This window comes from Eublepharis macularius, chromosome 19 (genome assembly GCF_028583425.1).
Source record: "Eublepharis macularius isolate TG4126 chromosome 19, MPM_Emac_v1.0, whole genome shotgun sequence".
Classification (NCBI taxonomy): domain Eukaryota; kingdom Metazoa; phylum Chordata; class Lepidosauria; order Squamata; family Eublepharidae; genus Eublepharis; species Eublepharis macularius.
Window position 1 is genome coordinate 3,649,440 of NC_072808.1, and position 18,398 is coordinate 3,667,837.

At 43.0% G+C, this 18,398-nt stretch overlaps 1 protein-coding gene across 1 annotated transcript in view; it reads left to right on the plus strand.

The window, feature by feature from the left end:
* Positions 1-1,034: 1,034 nt before the first annotated feature.
* BIN2 (bridging integrator 2) overlaps positions 1,035-18,398 on the plus strand; it is a 28,386-nt gene continuing 11,022 nt past the window's right edge. Inside the window, exons 1-9 of the mRNA XM_055003167.1 lie at positions 1,035-1,127; positions 7,699-7,779; positions 8,165-8,219; positions 9,387-9,481; positions 10,723-10,818; positions 12,637-12,744; positions 14,490-14,575; positions 16,589-16,664; positions 17,525-17,607. Of these exons, the coding sequence (XP_054859142.1) occupies positions 1,050-1,127; positions 7,699-7,779; positions 8,165-8,219; positions 9,387-9,481; positions 10,723-10,818; positions 12,637-12,744; positions 14,490-14,575; positions 16,589-16,664; positions 17,525-17,607 (758 nt within the window). The 5' untranslated portion in view covers positions 1,035-1,049. The remainder of the gene's footprint in view (positions 1,128-7,698; positions 7,780-8,164; positions 8,220-9,386; positions 9,482-10,722; positions 10,819-12,636; positions 12,745-14,489; positions 14,576-16,588; positions 16,665-17,524; positions 17,608-18,398) is intronic.

Here is an 18,398-nt window from a genome sequence, read left to right on the forward strand (position 1 = left end):
GCAAAGTTCCATTTCTCTTCCTGAACTCTCCATCTCCAATTTAAGGGGATAATCATACCATCTTGGATTACTGAGATAAATTCTAAAATTAAAAAAAATCTTCAGGTTAAGGCACTTACAAATGCACTCATATTTCAAAAAACATTGTAAGTTAGTGGCGCCCTTACAGTGCAATCCTAAACAGAGTTGCTCTAGTCTAAGCTCATTGGAATCCAATGGGCTTAGGCTGGAGTAACTCTGTTTAGGATTGCACTGTTAATTTCCATACCATGTCACCAGTGCAGATTTACAACTCATACTCCATACACTTTCTCTTGATCTTCTTTCGGACTTCCCCCCCTTCCAATTGCTGCTATATTCATTCCTTTATCTGGACTTTTCACGTCATCAGTTTTGATACGCAACCCAAGTCTTAATAAGCATTTATTTTACTAACCCCATGTTCGATGCTGCACTACCAACTTGGACAGGAAGAGAATTGGGACCATAAGATCAAGGGAAAGTGTGGCTACATGCTATTTTCATAGACGGCTATCCCACCAAACGTGGCTGAAAATAATTCTATCGCCTTTCAGAGAAGCCAGAAAGGTGGCCATTTTACCTGAGGCTGTGTAGTAATGTCAACTCATTTTAATGCATTCTTCTTTTTTAAATCTCTCTGAAATCTGTTTTAGTGGGAATTCAACAAATAAATCTATTAATTAGCCGAAGGAAGATCACCTAAATCTTATTCAATAGCATACATAATATAATGACAAATCTGCCCCGGGTGTACCACAAATAGATAGCACTAACTGGCGTTTTTAGGTACAGAACCTTCTCCAAAACATGAGACTAGCTAGATCTTGGTATGATCCAGCCGGTCAGTTCTTACATTTTGGGTAAAGAAAGCTTGGCTTACCCAGCATTCAGCTGAGAGGCAAACACACCCAAAACCAAGCCTGGTGACAAATGACACTTCTTTCTTCAACTTCCTGCCACAGAAGTGAAAAAAAAAATTAAACCACAACTTGATACTGAGAACAGAAATTGCACAACAAGACACAGCTATGGCAGAAGGAAAGACTGGTAGCGCCGGGCTGTTTGCTAAACGGGTCCAGAAGCAATTCAGCCGAGCCCAAGAGAAGGTACTGGTGCTAAGATGCTTCTTTACATTTATCTGATGTGTTATGGCCTGGAAAGGACATCCAAACAGCCTATCCTCTCCTCAAAAATGTCTTGAGGAAATGAGAGAGCTGAAACACAGAAAAGAAGGAAGGCGAACATATTGGCCTTGGTTGCAAATAAGGTGGTAGGTGCCCCGAATTAGCTGATGTGTTCTAGTTACAGGCCATGTTCATCACAGAATTCAGATTAATGCCTTTTGTTCTTTCAGTCTAAATGATCAAAATATTGGGTTAAAAGGTGGAGGTCTCTGCACCCACAGCGTCATTCATTCAGCTTTTGCATATATGTAGAATGCTGAGCCTAATCTATGCTGGTGATTGGGAATATATTTTCAGGGGTGGGGTAGTTCAGCTAAATAATCTAGTTCATTTGACCATGGTTTTGCTTGTAAGGAAGAGGGAGAAATGATGTGGTAAGAAACAGAGATACTCTCCACGTCAGCATTTATATTGCCTTTCTGGATTTTGTATCGAAACTAAACAGGAGTCCAGTAGTACTTTAAAGATGAACAAAATTTATTCGTGAATAACATTTTGTGACCTAGAGCTCAGTTTTTCGTATGCACAGTGTCCACCCAAAACAGCTTTTTAATAAGCAGCATAGATTGTCTCTACGCTTTGTTCATGCTGGAATAAATTTCTGTTTATCTATAAGGGACCACTGAACTCCTACTTAATCATGGTATAACAAACTAACACTGTTACCTCTCTGGATCTGGAAACACTGCAAAATATATACAAGTACTTATAGATATGTGCCATCTGCCTTATTGTCCTATTCATCCCGTAACTCCAGAGGAAGATGGTACCCATTTTTTTAGGGAGCTTGATCACACATGTGTGTACATATTTGCAGGGGAGGTTCAATTTGTGTTGCAAAATACACTTCTGGCCCCTGGTCTATAAGTTTGGAGAACAGCAGGGAGCCGAAGAATACAGAATTTGACATCTCTGGCTTATCTAAAAAGCTGATTCACACATTGCTCGATTTCTCATCAAGTTTACTTGATGATCTAACAGCAGAACATACAAACTGTTGAAAAGTGTTTGAGGTACATTGAGGTGATATATAAGACCACCTGTACAGCATAGTATTAAACTAGAGTCCCACTGTGCCACGGAAACTCATCAGGTGACCTTGGGCAAATCACTCTCTCTCTCAACCTAGGAAAGAACAAGAGCCCAGTAGCACCTCTAACAAAATTTGTGGTAGGGTGTAAGCTTGCATGAGTCACAGGTCACTTCTTCAGATCAGGTATCAGGTATCTGAAGAAGTGAGCTGTGACTCACGGAAGCTCATACGCTACCACAAATTTTGTTAGTCTTATAGGAGCTACTGGACTCTTGTTCTTTTCCACTGTTAAAAGCAGACTAACACAGCTACCCATCTTGATCTGTCTCTCAACCTAACCTAGCTCATGGAGTTATGGTGGTGGTTGATGTGAGGATAAAATGGAGGAGAAGAGAACAACGTGGTAAGCGACACAAACATCTAAATAAATAAATAATAAAGTTTAGTCTACAATGGGTTCTTCACACATACAATTTCTCCCTCCTCATTTTAGCTGTTGACTATATGCCTTTTTTTTTGGACTATATGCCTTTAATGACTAAAGACCGGGTCAGCAGTGGGGAATAAATGTATACAGATGATAGGAGTGGAATTTAGGAGATGCCTCCTCTCAGTTTTGTGTCAATAACTTGTTCTCTGAAAGTCTTGGCATGTTGAATATTCCCATGACACTGAGGGCCAAGCTACAAGTGACACTTGACACAGGTTGGACACTTGTCAGCTTCCCTCAAGTTTTGATGGGAAATGGAGGCGTCCTGGTCTTGCAGCTTGGCTCTCCGACGGCTGCCCAACGGACTTTTCAACTGTCACTTGTCCAACAATCCGCCAAGCTGCCTACATTCCCATCAAAACTTGAGGGAAGCTGACAAATGTCCAGCCTGTGTCATTCATCATTTGTAGTTTGGTCCTGAGTCTCTCTATAGGAGACATCTTACATGAGGACGCTCAAGTGTAGGGAAACGCAATGTTAGTCGGGAAGCATAGTTTTAAAAGACAGAGCCGGAGATCGCTCCTCAAAAGGTTTGTTAATTTCATCTTGGGAAATTGACAGCACCTTCAGGGAAGCAAAGATGAAATTAACAAACCCTCTGAGGAGCGATCTCCTCTGGCTCTGTCTTTTAAAACTATCCTAATGTAGAGAGGTGAAACTGACAGAGGCTTTTGGGAGAGGCTTCCTTGTGCCTTCCTAACAGTGAGCCAATCACTATGTTACTTCTAAAGGTCTTTCAGTGAAATCCAGGTGATCCATGTAGGAATAGAATGTTCTTTCATAGCCAAGTGAGCAACAGTGTTTATTTGATTAGTTTTAGTAAACAGATAAAGCTTTGTGAACTGCTGCCTCCCATTGAGGCTGGAACTTGGAAGCACTACCCAAGTCTAACTATATGTTGTTGGTCCGTATGAAAGCGATTAGTAGCATTCCAAAGGCCTGGCCTACACATGCCACAGAATAAGAGCGGAACCACAAGTGACAAAAGGCACAGGTTGGACACTTGTCAGCTTCCCTCAAGTTTTGATGGGAAATGTAGGCAGCTTGGCGGAATGTTGGACAAGTGACAGTTGAAAAGTCCGTTAGACAGCCGTCGGAGAGCCAAGCTGCAAGAGCAGGACGCCTACATTTCCCATCAAAACTTGAGGGAAGCTGGCAAGTGTCCAATCTGTGCCTTTTGTCACTTGTAGTTCCGCTCTGAGTTGATAATGAAGGGGCAGAGGGCTGAGGTGGTGGAAAGGACTATACCACTTCAGCTGAAGGACTGAATTTTTTTAATGCGCTCGGTTTTTACATGGGGGGTGGGGAGCATTAGAACTGGGACTCATGAATGATTCTACCTCCTGCATACTCTAGGCCTCAGATATTAGAGTTAAACAGCGAGGGAGGGGAGTAAATTCAGTCAAGCTCAAATGAACTTGATTGAATGAACTCAGCATGAACTTGACTAGGAAGAAGAGACGGTAGATAGCTCAGGAAATGGGGCTCTTTCATTTTCTCCTTTAAGGATCCTTAAAAGGGCAGAGCTGTACAGCAGAGCGCAGCCTATTCGATATCTTGCGCCCCAGTTGTTACAGAGGAATGCAGTTCCTACTTTGGTCTGTTTCCTCACACAGATCTTCTTATCTGTCTCTGGCTTGTGTCCGGTCTAGTGGACAGCAATTGAGTGAGCTGGTCTTTCTGTGAACTCGACTCAAATGCCTGGGCTGCTTTATCCCAAAGGCTTTAGAGTAACACACGGAAATGAAATGTCTTTAAACCATATTGCAAATGTGACTGTCAAAATCCACCTAAGTAAAATGGCCTTGCACTGAACTGCTGCCATATAAAAACAGATCACAATGAATTCTCAAGCTACAAACGTTGAGCCTAGCTCATCTGAGTATTGCAATTAAAATTAGAGAGATGCCCTAGGGTTGCCAAATCCAACTTGGGAAATTCCTGGAGATTTGAGGGTGGAGTCTGGGGAAGGTGGAGCTTGGGAAATGAAAGAGCTCCACGGGAATGCCATACCATAGAGCAGGTGTCTCCAATGTGGTACTCATGATGGGCATCATTTAGGGTTCCCAGGTGCCTGCCAGTGGCCGGCAAACTCCCAAGTTTTGCCCCCTTGCCCACCGATCCACCAGAGATCAGCTGGAGGTAGCAAGCCCCCAGAGGTTGCCTACCACCGGCAGGCACCCTAGGAACACGCACAATGTGTGCACTCCCAAGGAGCATGACAACGCCACTCCAGGAAGTGACATCATCACCTGGCCACGGGAGCACTCCTGCGCTTTGTTTGGGGCCAATTTTGGGCCCAAATGGACCAAATTGGCCCTGCACAATGTGGGAGCGCTGCCATGGCTGGCGTGGCAACATCATTTCTGGGAGTGATGTCATCACACAGGCACTGGAGCATGTGTGTGAACAGAGACCACACCTTCAGCACGTAGTAAGTGCCAGATATGGGACCTGGCAACCCTTGCACCCAGTGACATCTTTCCTGGTGTCTGCCAAGTGGTTTTAGAAAGTGGGTGGAGCTAGGTGGGGCTTTTTCTTATCTCCAGAGGGCCCTGGGAAATGTAGTTCTGACAGGGGAACTAGGAGCCTCTAATAAAAATACTATATTCCACACCAAACTATAATCATGGCATTTCTTGCAGGGAGGGTGGAATAGAAATCCAATAAAATTTCTGCTCAAAAAGCCATGACAAATTGCTGTATGACCAATACAGTGTGGTAGTGTGGATTTGCCCTAATAATTAGCGCAACAAAGTTTGCTGATCTGAACAATGGCTGAAGTTGTAAGACTGTGATTTTACAAGACGAGTTAAATTTAGAGACCTTTTGTCAACTGTTCCTATTTGCTGCTAGTGTCTTGTGCTGTGTGTGTTTTTTTCCAGCCCATGTGCATCTCGCATTGTTCTACACCTACAGAGTTAGGATGTGGGAAAGCTGCAAAAAAAAAAAACCCACTTGCTGTATTCACAACCACAAAAACAAGTGACATTTCTTTTACAGTGTTAAAAAAAGCAGGGTTTGCTTCTATAGTTGTGGATTCGATTTGCTAGCTTGTAATGCAGACAAGAACATGGGACCAAACAGATTAAGTGAAGCTGTCAGAGTAATTCATCATCGATACCGTCAAATTCTAGACCTCGCAAGGCTGCTTAAATAATGATACTGAAGAATTCTGAGCCTCTAGGACCAGGGATCTCAAAAGTATAAGGCAGGTGCCAATCATTTTCTAAGCATGCTTCTTGCTGACTGGTCCTTCTAGTATGTATCTTGACTGGGCCATGATGACACAGATTCCATCACAATAAGCCATTTTATAGCAGAAGAACAGAGGATGAGATAGACTGCTGTGTCTTAAGAAAATTACTACACTACAAACCTATATCCACTTGAGAGACTGTCCTGTCCTCTGCTAAAAATCCTCAGAATTATAGGTAGACAAAGGGTGCTCGGAACTGATACTCCATCCTAACATATTTTTTCCACAATGCCAGAAACAGTACACCTTTTGCTAGTAAGGGAAAGAAAAACATGTTTTAACAACCATATGAGCATGCTTTTAAAAAACAAGTTAGAATTATATATATCTTCCCTTTTCCACAGTATACCTTTGTATTAATGAATGTGAAGCATTGAAATTTATCAATATGAAGCCCTGAGATTTATCATCTACCTTTCAAGTAAACAAGTGTTAAGCCATCTGTCTGAATTTTTTAATGTACAATATTTGTGGCGCGGAGTGGTAAGCTGCAGTGCTGCAGCCCAAGCTCTGCTCACAACCTGAGTTCGAGCCTGGTGGAAGCTGGGTTCAGGTAGCTGGCTCAAGGTTGACTGAGGGCCAAGCTACACTTGACGAATGACACTTGAACAGCAAGTGGATTGAGTGGAGGGCAAGTGAACAGGGAGCAATACACTTGCTGTTCAAGTGTCATTCGTCATGTGTAGCTTGGCCCTCAGCCTTCCGTCCTTCCAAGGTCAGTAAATGAGTACCCAGTTTCTTGAAGGTAGTGTGGATGACTGGGGAAGGCAATGGCAACCCCCCCCCATAAAAAGTCTGCCAAGAAAACGTTGTGATGCAATGTCCCCCCATGGGTCAGTAATGACTCGGTGCTTGTACAGGGTGCTTTACCTTTTATTCGTAAACCCGTGATAAAAAATGCTCATAGCACCAACATAAATTTTCAGTACATAACGTATGAACTTTATTATGTCCCCCAACATAAGGAACATGCTTAGTAAACTTTTTTTATCTCTGCCCTAACCCTCTACCTCTTGTTGCTCTATTGGCTATGTTAGCAAAATGTTCCATGCTCAGGTCACTATATTTCTAAATACCAGATATGGGAGAGCACACAGAAAGACGTCAGTGGCCACTGCTGGAAACATTTATGACACCTTGGGCTCATACTGCAGCGCAGTTCATATGTTGCCAGTCCTTTGTTTCAGCAAAGATAGAATGGATCTGAGGAACTAACGCTAAGGTTTCCTTTAACCACTCCCAAACCAATTTTCTTGGTCCTTAAAATAACTGAAGCAAATCTGTTTTGCTTTATGAACATGGGTTTTTGTTTTGTTTCTGTGTGACTGTTGAGAATACCAAATGGGGTAGTGAGGGGTAGGAAACCACAAAAGGGTTGTTCCTGAAGTGCCCTGAATAAAAAGGGCAAGTTCCTTCTTTATTACAGTAACTTCAAAATAAACTGAAATACTACAAAGATATTTCACCATCATATTCAAGCCTGCAAAAAGTAGCTTATATAGACCAATATTCTATTTTCAGCAGCGTACCAGATTCCACTGCTGAAAACAGAATACTTGTCTAGATGAGCCATTAGTTTCATTTCAGCCTTGCTCTGCTAACCTCTTACAGTCTTGGTTTGGGACTAAGGATATATTTTATTCACTGTGTGCTTAAAGGAAAAGATCAATTTTAATGTGATATTACCTTCTTTCTTTTGCGTTCTGTCCAGGTTTTGCAGAAGCTAGGAAAAACCGTTGAAACGAAAGATGAACAGTTCGAGCAAAGCGCATACAATTTCCAACAGCAACAGGTTGTGTGTAACAGAAGAGCGAGAGAATCTCAGCAGCTTGGAAATGTTGGGATGGGAGGCATAGATTTAATATGGGTTTCTTGAAATATATGGGGGGAGAGGTGGAAAAGGAAGGCCTCCTGAGATTATATGAGGTACTGATTTCTGGAGAGGGAGGGGGAAATTACTCAGGCTTTGGAGGGTTTCCAAAAGTTCATGAAGATGTTGAAAGGAGTCCTGAGGGTACAATGAGGCCTGCCACTGTAGGTGCTGTGTGTGGACAACCCAAGGGCCAGACCCTGTTTTTTGCAGTTTCTCTCCCCCTGCTTGTTTAGCATGTGCAATATGTTAGGCTAACAACATCTCATACAACTATTTTCTGTCTTTCTTCCTCCTGTTTTTCCAGGCAGAAGGCCAGAAACTCTACAAAGACCTCAAGGTTTTCCTCAGTGCTGTGAAAGGTACAGAGAACTAAGATAAATAGAACTCTTTCCATTTTTTTTTTAGCATGAGGACAATTGTTCCTGCCTCTAATCGTAAGCCCATTGATTTCAATGGACTGAGGGCCAAGCTACAAGTGACAAATGACACTTGAAGGGCAAGTGTATTCCTCCCTGTTCACTTGCCCTCCACTTGCTCTCCACTCAATCCCCTTGCCGTTCAAGAGTCATTCGTCACTTGTAGCTTGGCCCTCAGACTGGAATAAGTTTGCTTGTTTTATTTGTTTATTTAAAATATTTATATGCTGCTTTTTTCTTGATCAATGAGAATGCCTAAGATTGTATTGTCAGAGGCTGAAAATTTTGGGTAGCTCTGCAGTATTGCAGCCCAAGCTCTGCTCATGACCTGAGTTCGATCCTGGCAGAAGCCGGGTTCAGGTAGCCAGCTCAAGGTTGACTCAGAGGCAAACTACACGATATGAATGGCATGTGAACGGCACGTGAATGGACTTACATGTGTCACCACGTGTTTTGTGTTGCACACTTGCCTGCGCTGCCAGACTGTGCCTCATCCCGTGTCCGCGCGGGCACGGGTTTCCTCCTCACCATGCCAAGAGTCACGAGTGGTATCCCATCATGCATTACCACCCTCTAGCTACCACACTTGATTACTCCAGCTGGAGAACGAGAAGCTGAAAAAGGAAACCAACAGATAAAGGCCTCTCTATAATGCCAACTTGTTGATTCTGGGCTGCGCACTTGCCGCTGCAGCTACATAGGAAACTGGGGAACTGTAGACGCGTGCCCAGTCTGGGACTCGTGTGCATTCCAGGACTGACAGACACGCGAAGGTGGGATTCTTGACACTCGCTTGGTCACGTGCCATTCATATCGTGTAGTTTGCCTCTCAGCCTTCCATCCTTCCGAAGTCAGTAAAATGAGTCCCCAGTTTGCTGGGGGTAAAGTGTAGATGACTGGGAAAGGCAATGGCAAACCACCCCATAACAAAAGGCTGCCAAGAAAATGTCATGATGCGACATTCCCCCCATGGGTCAGTAATGACTCACTTCTTGCACAGGGGACTACTTTTACCTTTTTACCAGTTATTAACTCAGCGGGAGGGTTGTCTTACTCAGGACTGATGTCTGAAAGGTGGTATCAGTTTTGCTGTGCTGGCTTTCCTCCCAGTGATGCATGAAAGTTCCAAGAAAGTGGCTGAGACCTTGCAAGAACTTTACAACGTGGAGTGGGATGGGTTCACAGACTTGAAATCCATAGCACAGGTGAGCATTGCACATTTCTGTTATCTCCGGTTAACCTAATTGTTCTCTAATAACAATTATTATTCCCCAAGATGCTAACAACATTTTCAAACAATATAAATTTAAAACAACACATAAAATAGTATTTAAAAACAGTTCAGTAGACACACACACCTACATGACCTAAAGAACACGGAAGAGGGCCAATAACTTATTGGTTAGTATACCAGAAAACACAAAAGGCTTAACCTGCAGGCAGAAGGCAGCAATAGAGAGGGACAGACACATCTTCAGGCAGAGTGCAACCGAGAGGGCCCTTTCTCATGTTGCCAGTCACCTAGCTTCATGTGGCGGAGGCACCCAGAGCAGCACTTCCAAAGATGACCAGAACAAATGGGTAGGTTCATATGGTTAAAGGCGGTCCTTAAGATATGCTGGTCCCAAGCCATATATGGCATTAAATGTCAATATCAGCACCTTGAATTGGGCCCATAAGTAAATTGGGAACCAGGGCAGATGGAACAAGACTGAAGTGATGTGGTCCCTATGACCCACCCCAGTCAACATTCTGGCTGCAGCATTCTGTACTATTTGAAGCTTCAGGATGGGCTTCAAGGGCAGCCCCACATAGAGTGCATTGCAGTAGTCTAATTTAAATGTTACCAGGGCATGTACTATAGTGGCAAGATCCTTCCTGCCCAGGCACACCAGTTGAAGCTGGTGAAAGGTACCCCTGACAATGACTGCCACCAGTTTATCCAACAGGATTCTCGGGTGTATCAGTTGTACAGTTATATTTATCAGTAATCCTTAGAACAGTCCTGTAAGGATCATTACTGCCCCCTAAGTGAGACTGGGAGTGACACTTCTATAAAGCCAAACAGTAAGATCATGAAGTTTGAACCCAAGAGCTCATACAATTTGTCACTTCACTATAGCTTAGGGTTGACAGCACTGTCTCACCAAATGCCAGGAGATTTTGAGCATGGTGGCCTGGAGATGGTAGAGTTTGGGGAAGATGAGACGTCACTTCCAGGTGGTGGTCTAGAAATTTTCCCTACTCTCTATGGTAAAGACCACAGAGAGATGGGAAACTTCCTAAAGCATCACAACGGAGACCATTTTCTGGTCATTTTTTTCTCCCACTCCTCCATTTCTCATGGCTGGAAGATTGGGGCAAAAGTGCGGGTTACTTACTAAGTTTGGAAGCTGGAGCATATATTTAACATCCTAAAAATGTCTCTGTGTATTTCTACCTGTAGAGCAATGACCTTCTGTGGGAAGATTATGAGGAGAAACTGACAGATCAAGCGGTCAGAACCATGGAGATCTACTTGACTCAGTTTAATGAAATAAAGGTATCTATTTTGTGTTCAGTTTTGGAGAATCCAGTGTCTAGCACAGAAACAGCACCCTAAGAAATTTAGCTTGCTATTTTAAAAAAATGTTTCTAGCACTCATGGTTTTGGAGGGACGGGGGGTGGAGGGAATGAACCATTTTATGCTTGGAATCCTCTTCCTTCTGATTTTTAATACAATTTCTTTTCAAGGTCACTTACAAACTCTTCTTTTTATCCTTGCCTTTCTGCTTTATGTGGTCCATGCATGTATGTGCTCTCTCACTTTCCTTTTCAATCTAGTCAGGATATTGGAGTCAATATCATTTGTTAGGAGGCATAAGGGGAAGGAAGTCAGCATGGTATAGCCCGATCTTGTCACGTCTCGGAAGCTAAACAGGGTCACTACTTGGTCACTACAGGAAGGAAAACTCTGCAGAGGAAGGCGCTGGCAAACCACCTCTGCTTCTCACTTACCTTAAAAGCCACTTGCTGGGATCGCCATGAGTCGATTACAACTTGATGGCGCATGCACACACACACAGAGAGAGAGAGAGAGAGAGAGAGAGAGAGGAGGCATAAGCAGGGCTTTTTTTCAGCTGGAACGCAGTGGAAAGGAGTTCCAGCACCGTTTGAAAATGGTCACATGACCAGTGGCCCCGCCCCCTGATCTCCAGACAGAGGGGAATTTCAATTGCCCTCCACACAGCAGCGCAGAGGTCAATCTAAACTCCCCTCTGTCTGGCGATCAGGGGGCGGGGCCACCGGCCATGGGACCGTTTTCGCCGAGGGTGGTTTAAACTTTAAAAAACTCCCCCTTGTTCCAGCTGACCCAAAGTGACGTCATTGTGCAGTCCTGAGTTCTACCACCTCTTTTCCTAGAAAAAAAGCCCTGGGCATAAGTATGATACAATGGGGAAGATAAGTAAATAAATTTACATACTGCTTTTCTAGACCAGATAATCAAAGCAACTTGCAAAGTCATATCAAAATATAAATCAGCCCCCAAACTCCTGTATAGACACTCACATCCCAGCGTCAGTTTCTAACCAACCACTGCCAGCAAATAAATTAATTAATTAAAAAGTAAGTTTAATATAGTAAAATGTAATAATAGTGAGCTGAGGCAAACAATAATTCTTGCTACCATTAGTTACTCTGCATCTCATGCTTAAAAGCAGCTCAGGGAGACATGAATGGGGTTTATCTCATTTTATCCTCACAACAGCCCTGAAATGTAGGTTAGTCAGAGGTAGAGTGACTTGCTCAGAGCCACCCATTGAGCTTCTTTGTTGAGTGAAGGTTTTAATTGAGGCATCCCTAGATCATTTCTAACTCTCTAGCCCTCATCAGTATAATTTATTATTATATTCTAGGGTCTGTACACAAACGAAAATCCACATGCGTAGCATTGCCAACTGTTAAATGGGTTCCTCTAGAGATCCCTTTAATATCCATTTGATCTGCAGCGATTACCAGAGTGCTGGAATTTAGCTTCTCACTATTGAAATGCTTCAACTGCCTTTCCCTCACATATTAAGGCCTGTTTCAAGATATGATAGAAAAGCCCTGAGTGCAAAAGGTGTCGAAACATAAGATTAGACACTCTCTGCCTATCAAACAGATTTCAAATTGCTCCAAAGGTACTGGGACAAATTAGCAAGAAAAGAGAAGACAAGGCCAGGCATAAATCAGATTGGATTTTTGAAAGAGAGAATCTCTCCAGTCGAGCAGCTGTTCTTCGCAAGAAAATCCACTTCGCTGACAGTTTCCCTCCAGCTGCTTGGAGAGGGGCAGGGTTAAACTACCACTCCTTCTGTAATTTCTCTTTTTGTGCAGGAGCGAATTGCTAAGAGAGGACGGAAACTGGTGGATTATGATAGCTGCAGACATCACTTGGAAGCCCTGCAGAATGCTAAAAAGAAAGATGAAGCTAAGATTGCAAAGGTATAAAGACCACGGAGCAGTTTTCTTACAAGCAGGCATTTCCTTTCCATCACGTCTGATCGTTCTTGGATTCTAGCTGCTGCTACGTCACCTTTCACTACAGTCAATTGATCAACAAATATGCATACAGCAGCCAAAGTGCCACAGAGCACAGAATAGGGACTGTGATATGAATATCCAGTAAAATCAAAAAGAGTCCAGTAGCACCTTTAAGACTAACCAACTTTATTGTAACATAAAGTTGGTTAGTCTTAAAGGTGCTACTGGACTCTTTTTGGTTTTGCTACTACAGACTAACACAGCTAACTCCTCTGGATCAATATCCAGTAGCGTCTGTCAAATTCTTGGAGTTTTCAAAATATTTAAAATGGTGACTTTTCCAGGGTCTGATTTCTAGATTATTCATTTTGATCCTAAAACCCGGTAAGTGGTTTGAAAGCAGGGTTGTGGTTGTTTTTCAGAACTGATGTATAGGGGTAGCTTGGAGCCTGATTGTATTAGTCCTATCCAATGAAGGCACCCCTGTAAGTCAGGCAAAAGACAAACTGAGGGGGGCTGGAGGGCATTATAAGCTAACACACCAGGGGTTCAGGTTCTGCAGGCCTCCTTTCCCCTTCTTCTTCTTTTATTTCTGGCCTTCAGAACTGAGAAGGGAACAAGCAGCTGTTTTGAGGAACGGACTGGTGGTTCCTGCTTCTCTGGCTACTGGGGGTAACTTAGGAAAAGTAGCCACACACACACACTGAGGAAGTTAGAGATTTCCGGCTCCCTCCCTCCCTCCCTCCCTCCCTCCATTGCTTCTGCTTCTTCTATTGCTCCTTGGGCTAATTTGTCCCCCTCGTTGGGAAGGGAAGACACAAGGCCAACTAGCCCCTAGAGGAGAGAGGAGATAAGCATAAGCCCTGCTCAGACAATGAACAGGACATAATGGAGTCGAGGGAGGCAGAGATAGTACAGCAGCCCGCCCCAGCCTAACTAGGCACTGGAAAACTGCATAACTTCTGCACGGGAGGTGGCAGCTGTACTATAGCTGCTAGTTCCCAGTGACAACTCATGTGTAAAGGTGTAGCAGGGTCTGATTAGATTGAGATTCCTGCATGGGAGGAGGAATTCCTGCCTTCTCCCCTGTGCGGTGGCTGAAACAGCCCAAGGGGCTGCAGATGGAAGCCTTACATTCTCTGTTGGGAGCCAGCTCATGGGGTAGATAATGTCCCCTCCCCCTGCACAGACCCCAGTCTATTTCAGCCACCAAGAATAGCACAGGGAAGACAGCAGGAATTTCTCCTTTTCCTTCACTGCAGTTCCCATTTGAATCATGCCGTGCTGCAAATTTAATTACATGTTGCCAGCAGGAACTGGCAACTACAGTACAGCTGCGAGTCCTCATGGTGAACACACGTAGATTGTAATGTCTAGTTAGGTCCACAGCCTTTGTACAGTCACCAGATGATGTCAACAGAGATGTTAAGGATTCACACAGGTACTTCTGCACAAAGATGACGGGTCATACACACACATCTCTGTTCATGTAACGTTATGGGGGCTGTCTGATGAAAGCTTTCAGAGAAGCAACGCACAGAGGAACACCTCCAACAGCGTCTTCTATTTGGGTCCAAAAAAGCCTATAGAACTCTCAACTTACATATGTCTGTGGTGTGTGTTGCATTTAACCAAGACCTGCACTTGGAATCTTTTAGCTCAGCTGCATTGTTAACTCTTGCTTAATTTCTCTTGGGGTCCTGCAGGCTGAAGAAGAGTTCTACAAAGCCCAAGCTGTATTTGAGGAACTCAACAAAGAACTAAGAGAAGACTTGCCTGTTCTTTACAACAGGTACTCTAGCTAACAAGCAGGCCCAGCCTGAGAACTATGAACGTCGGCCCCACGATATAATTGTGGTATAACATGAAGAGCTCAAATGCAGTTTTAAATCCATTCAAAACCAAGGCAAGGAACCTCTGCAAGCAGATAGATGGAAACTGATGTCTGGTGTCCACGAGGTGGCAGCAAACTCCAGAGAATGAAACTGTGTCCTCTGGTTCTGGCTGCCATAATTGAGTAATGAAACTAAAAGTGACATCGAAAGTGTGTTTGATATCCAGCATAGGAACTTTGTATCCAGTTCTTCCTCTTCTTCTCCATTACATTAAGTTTCTGAAAAAGAGGACATGGGTGCATTGTGCGTTTTAAGTCCTGCCCTGTGATGCCCACCTTCCCACTTCTCCCAGCAGCTGTGAGCTAGAGGAGCAGGGAAGTTCAGGATCTCATCATGCCCTTTAGGAACTCAGCCCTACAGAGGCAGAAAGGGGAACCAGGTTGTGCAAAGTCTTTCAGCAGCAAACCCAAGTTTGTTGTTTGTGTCCTTGCCAATTTTCTGGTTGTGTTTCATCTGGCATCTCTTACCCTTCATATCTTGGGAGTAATTTTCACACATTTCCGTTCAGTTTCTCTTCCTAGAATTACATGCATGGATATTTCAAGTAGTTAATAAATGCTGGATTCGTGCAATGAAACTGCCCTGACATGTGGTTTGCTGGAAGAAGCAAAAGAAGGGGTGTATGATCCCAATTATAAATTGATCAGTCTAGGAGAGCATAAAACAACCAGGATTCCAGCTGCTGCTAAGAATTAAGTTAGGTGTACTGGATGCATGGTTGTGATGTTGTAGTTTCACCCACACCCACTCCATGCAAGATTGAAGGGGGAGGTTTGTCTGCACTGCATATTCTTCCAGATATGGCATTTCCAGACACAGCATCTATAGAGCAGAAGAGTCAAAGTTGGTCGTGCCTTTCTTCCCACTGTTAAACGGGCAGATTCTTTGCAATTAAGCTGAACAGAACTCTGCCTTCCTTCAGAAATGCCTGGATGGGTGCTCTTCAGTGTACTCCAGTGTTGCTCATGTAACACTAACATTATTTGAATGATGCAAAGGGGATGCTTAAGTTTAATAAGAGGGTGTCCTTGAAATTACTTGAATGGCCCTTTGGGTTTTAGAGCAGAGGAAAGGGAAATGGTCTAAAATGAGAGCCCTTTAAGAAGATGGAGAGTTCCCCAGGCATCACCGTATGATAAAAGAAAGCAATTGTACCAGCCCAAAGAAGGCAGACGAGAGGGTACAACATCAGTCTTGGCCTATTCCTTGAACTGTATTATTTCCAGATGCGAGGGGCAGAGGGGGACAAGATGAATGTTTGATGTTAGATAGTTTATTTACAGTTAATAACCAATACAGACTTGTAAAAACATAACTGAATATCATACACAAAGTACACCACTTTGTAAAAATAATTATATAAAAACTTGGCAATATAAATACAAAAGTGTTTGAATGCTCCCCTATGCAAGAAAAATAACTTCTTCTAGCAAATAAGGAAAAACTTAGACAACGTTTTATCTCTTTTTGGCATCTTGCTTTACCATGGGTAGGGAAATTGGGGAGGGGGCACCTCCCAACATCCCCCACTTGCAGCCCGGTACAGCGCCAGAAATTTACATATATTACCATGAAATCTATCTGCAGCTGTGTCAGCTCTCAAAGAAGAACCATAAGATGCATCTCTTCTTGGACTGTATCACATCAGGTACAGGGCCACATATTTAAACACTCTCCTGTGCGGGGGAAAGTTCCCTTCACCTAGAAAGCTAGCATGTCAAGGCAAAAAGTTCTAGGCTAGTCTTTTCCAAGAATAGCAGTATGTTATGGTCTGCTACGTATGTAGATCAACTCTTATACAGTCTCACCAGTCTTTCTTGGATCTTTTATATATTTATGTTCTTCTTTATTACATTCCACATTTGGAATTGGTATGTTTCATTGTGTTCCATGTTCTTTTCCCCCTCCAGTCGAATTGCATGCTATGTGACCATATTCCAGAATATTTCCAATTTACGAGATATCTTCTACAAAGAAATGAGTAAGGTAAGTAAGCAAATTGTTGCAGGCTGCATCTAAATGGTCTACAGAAGGAGATTTCTGAACTCCCCCCCCCATACTTCCTCTTTGTTAGAATTTCTGCTGGGATCTGTTCATTTGATAACATCAGTATACACGTGCTTGTACATGCACACTCTGTCACACAGAGACACTCATACATAGAGAAGTTAGAACACAAAATGAAAGTAATTAGTTTGAAGTAAGGGGCTGCAGGCCAAATTTATCCCTACTGTAAACCAAAATATTTGCATGTATATCTTTGTAACCATCAGTTCATCAGCAACTCTGTTGCTACTATTAGTAGTTAACTATTATAATTATTATTGCTTCATATATGTTTTTAAAGTATTATTCCTTATATTCATAAACTATTATTTTGTTTTGTTTTTTTAAGTATTATTCCTTATAATATATATTTATATTCAGTTTATATTCATAAACTATTGTTTTGTTTTGTTTTGTTTTGTTTGTGTGTTTAGGATGTTTTTGGACTGCTTTATGACCAGAGATTTTGAGGTGGTTGACTTATAGTAAGAGTGGTACTATTTATGCTGACGTGCTCTCTCGCTCTCTTTTTTTCTCTTCCCCAAAATAAGTGCAAATAAATGCAAATGCAAATAAATGCAAATAAATGCAAATAAACAGTTAACAAATACTATGTCCCATTATTTCTGAGGAAGAAAGATAAATGAAAATGGGAGTGGAGGAAAATCTCAAAAATAAGGGGATATAAAGCAGCTAACAAAAAACCTGATGTTTAAATTATTTGTATGAAATAAATACTTTGAAAAATCCCTTTGGTCACTGGGTCTGACGGCTGCTTTTCCTGTTGCTTCTGCTTCCAGCTGAACCACGACCTGTATGACGTGATGAGTAAACTGGAAAAACAACACTCCAATAAAGTCTTCATAATTAAAGGAGTATCGAGGTAAATGATTTCCTGTATTGTCGAAGGCTTTCACGGCCGGAGAACGATGGTTGTTGTGGGTTTTCCAGGCTGTATTGCCGTGGTCTTGGCATTGTGGTTCCTGACGTTTCGCCAGCAGCTGTGGCTGGCATCTTCAGAGGTTTGGTGCTACACCTCTGAAGATGCCAGCCACAGCTGCTGGCGAAACGTCAGGAACCACAATGCCAAGACCACGGCAATACAGCCCGGAAAACCCACAACAACCATAAATGATTTCCTCTTTCCTGTGGGCATGATGAAATCTGAAAAAGCTACCATGGGCAATACATGCTTTAAAATCTCTTCCCAGTAGAGCTCAAACTGCTTTGGGGGCCAGTTAGAAGACTGCAAGAGGTATCTTCATGAGGCCTATTCTACTCAGGGTTTATTCCCAGGAAATTGGTCTTAGGACTCCACTGGGAATTCACTTCCCATTTTGACTATGGTTCATAACCATGAATGTTGTGAGTTTATCATAGGCTGCTTCCACACTGCAAAAACTGTCTGTGTAGCTCTCAAATACAGAGGCAGCAAGAGGCTTAAGCAATACCTCAATTTCTGTTTCCCGCCCACCCACCCACCCCCAAAGCTTTGCACTGATGTTGCAGGGGAAAGAATTGCAGCCATGGCGGGGTTGGAGGATGAGGCAAGAAAAGTTTTCCTTTCCTTTCATCTGTCTGTATAGTTGAGAACAACAATTATGCTGCTTTAGCACAGTAGTTAAGTGGTTGGACTGCAAATTAGCACTCTGCTGGTTCAAATCCCACAACTGC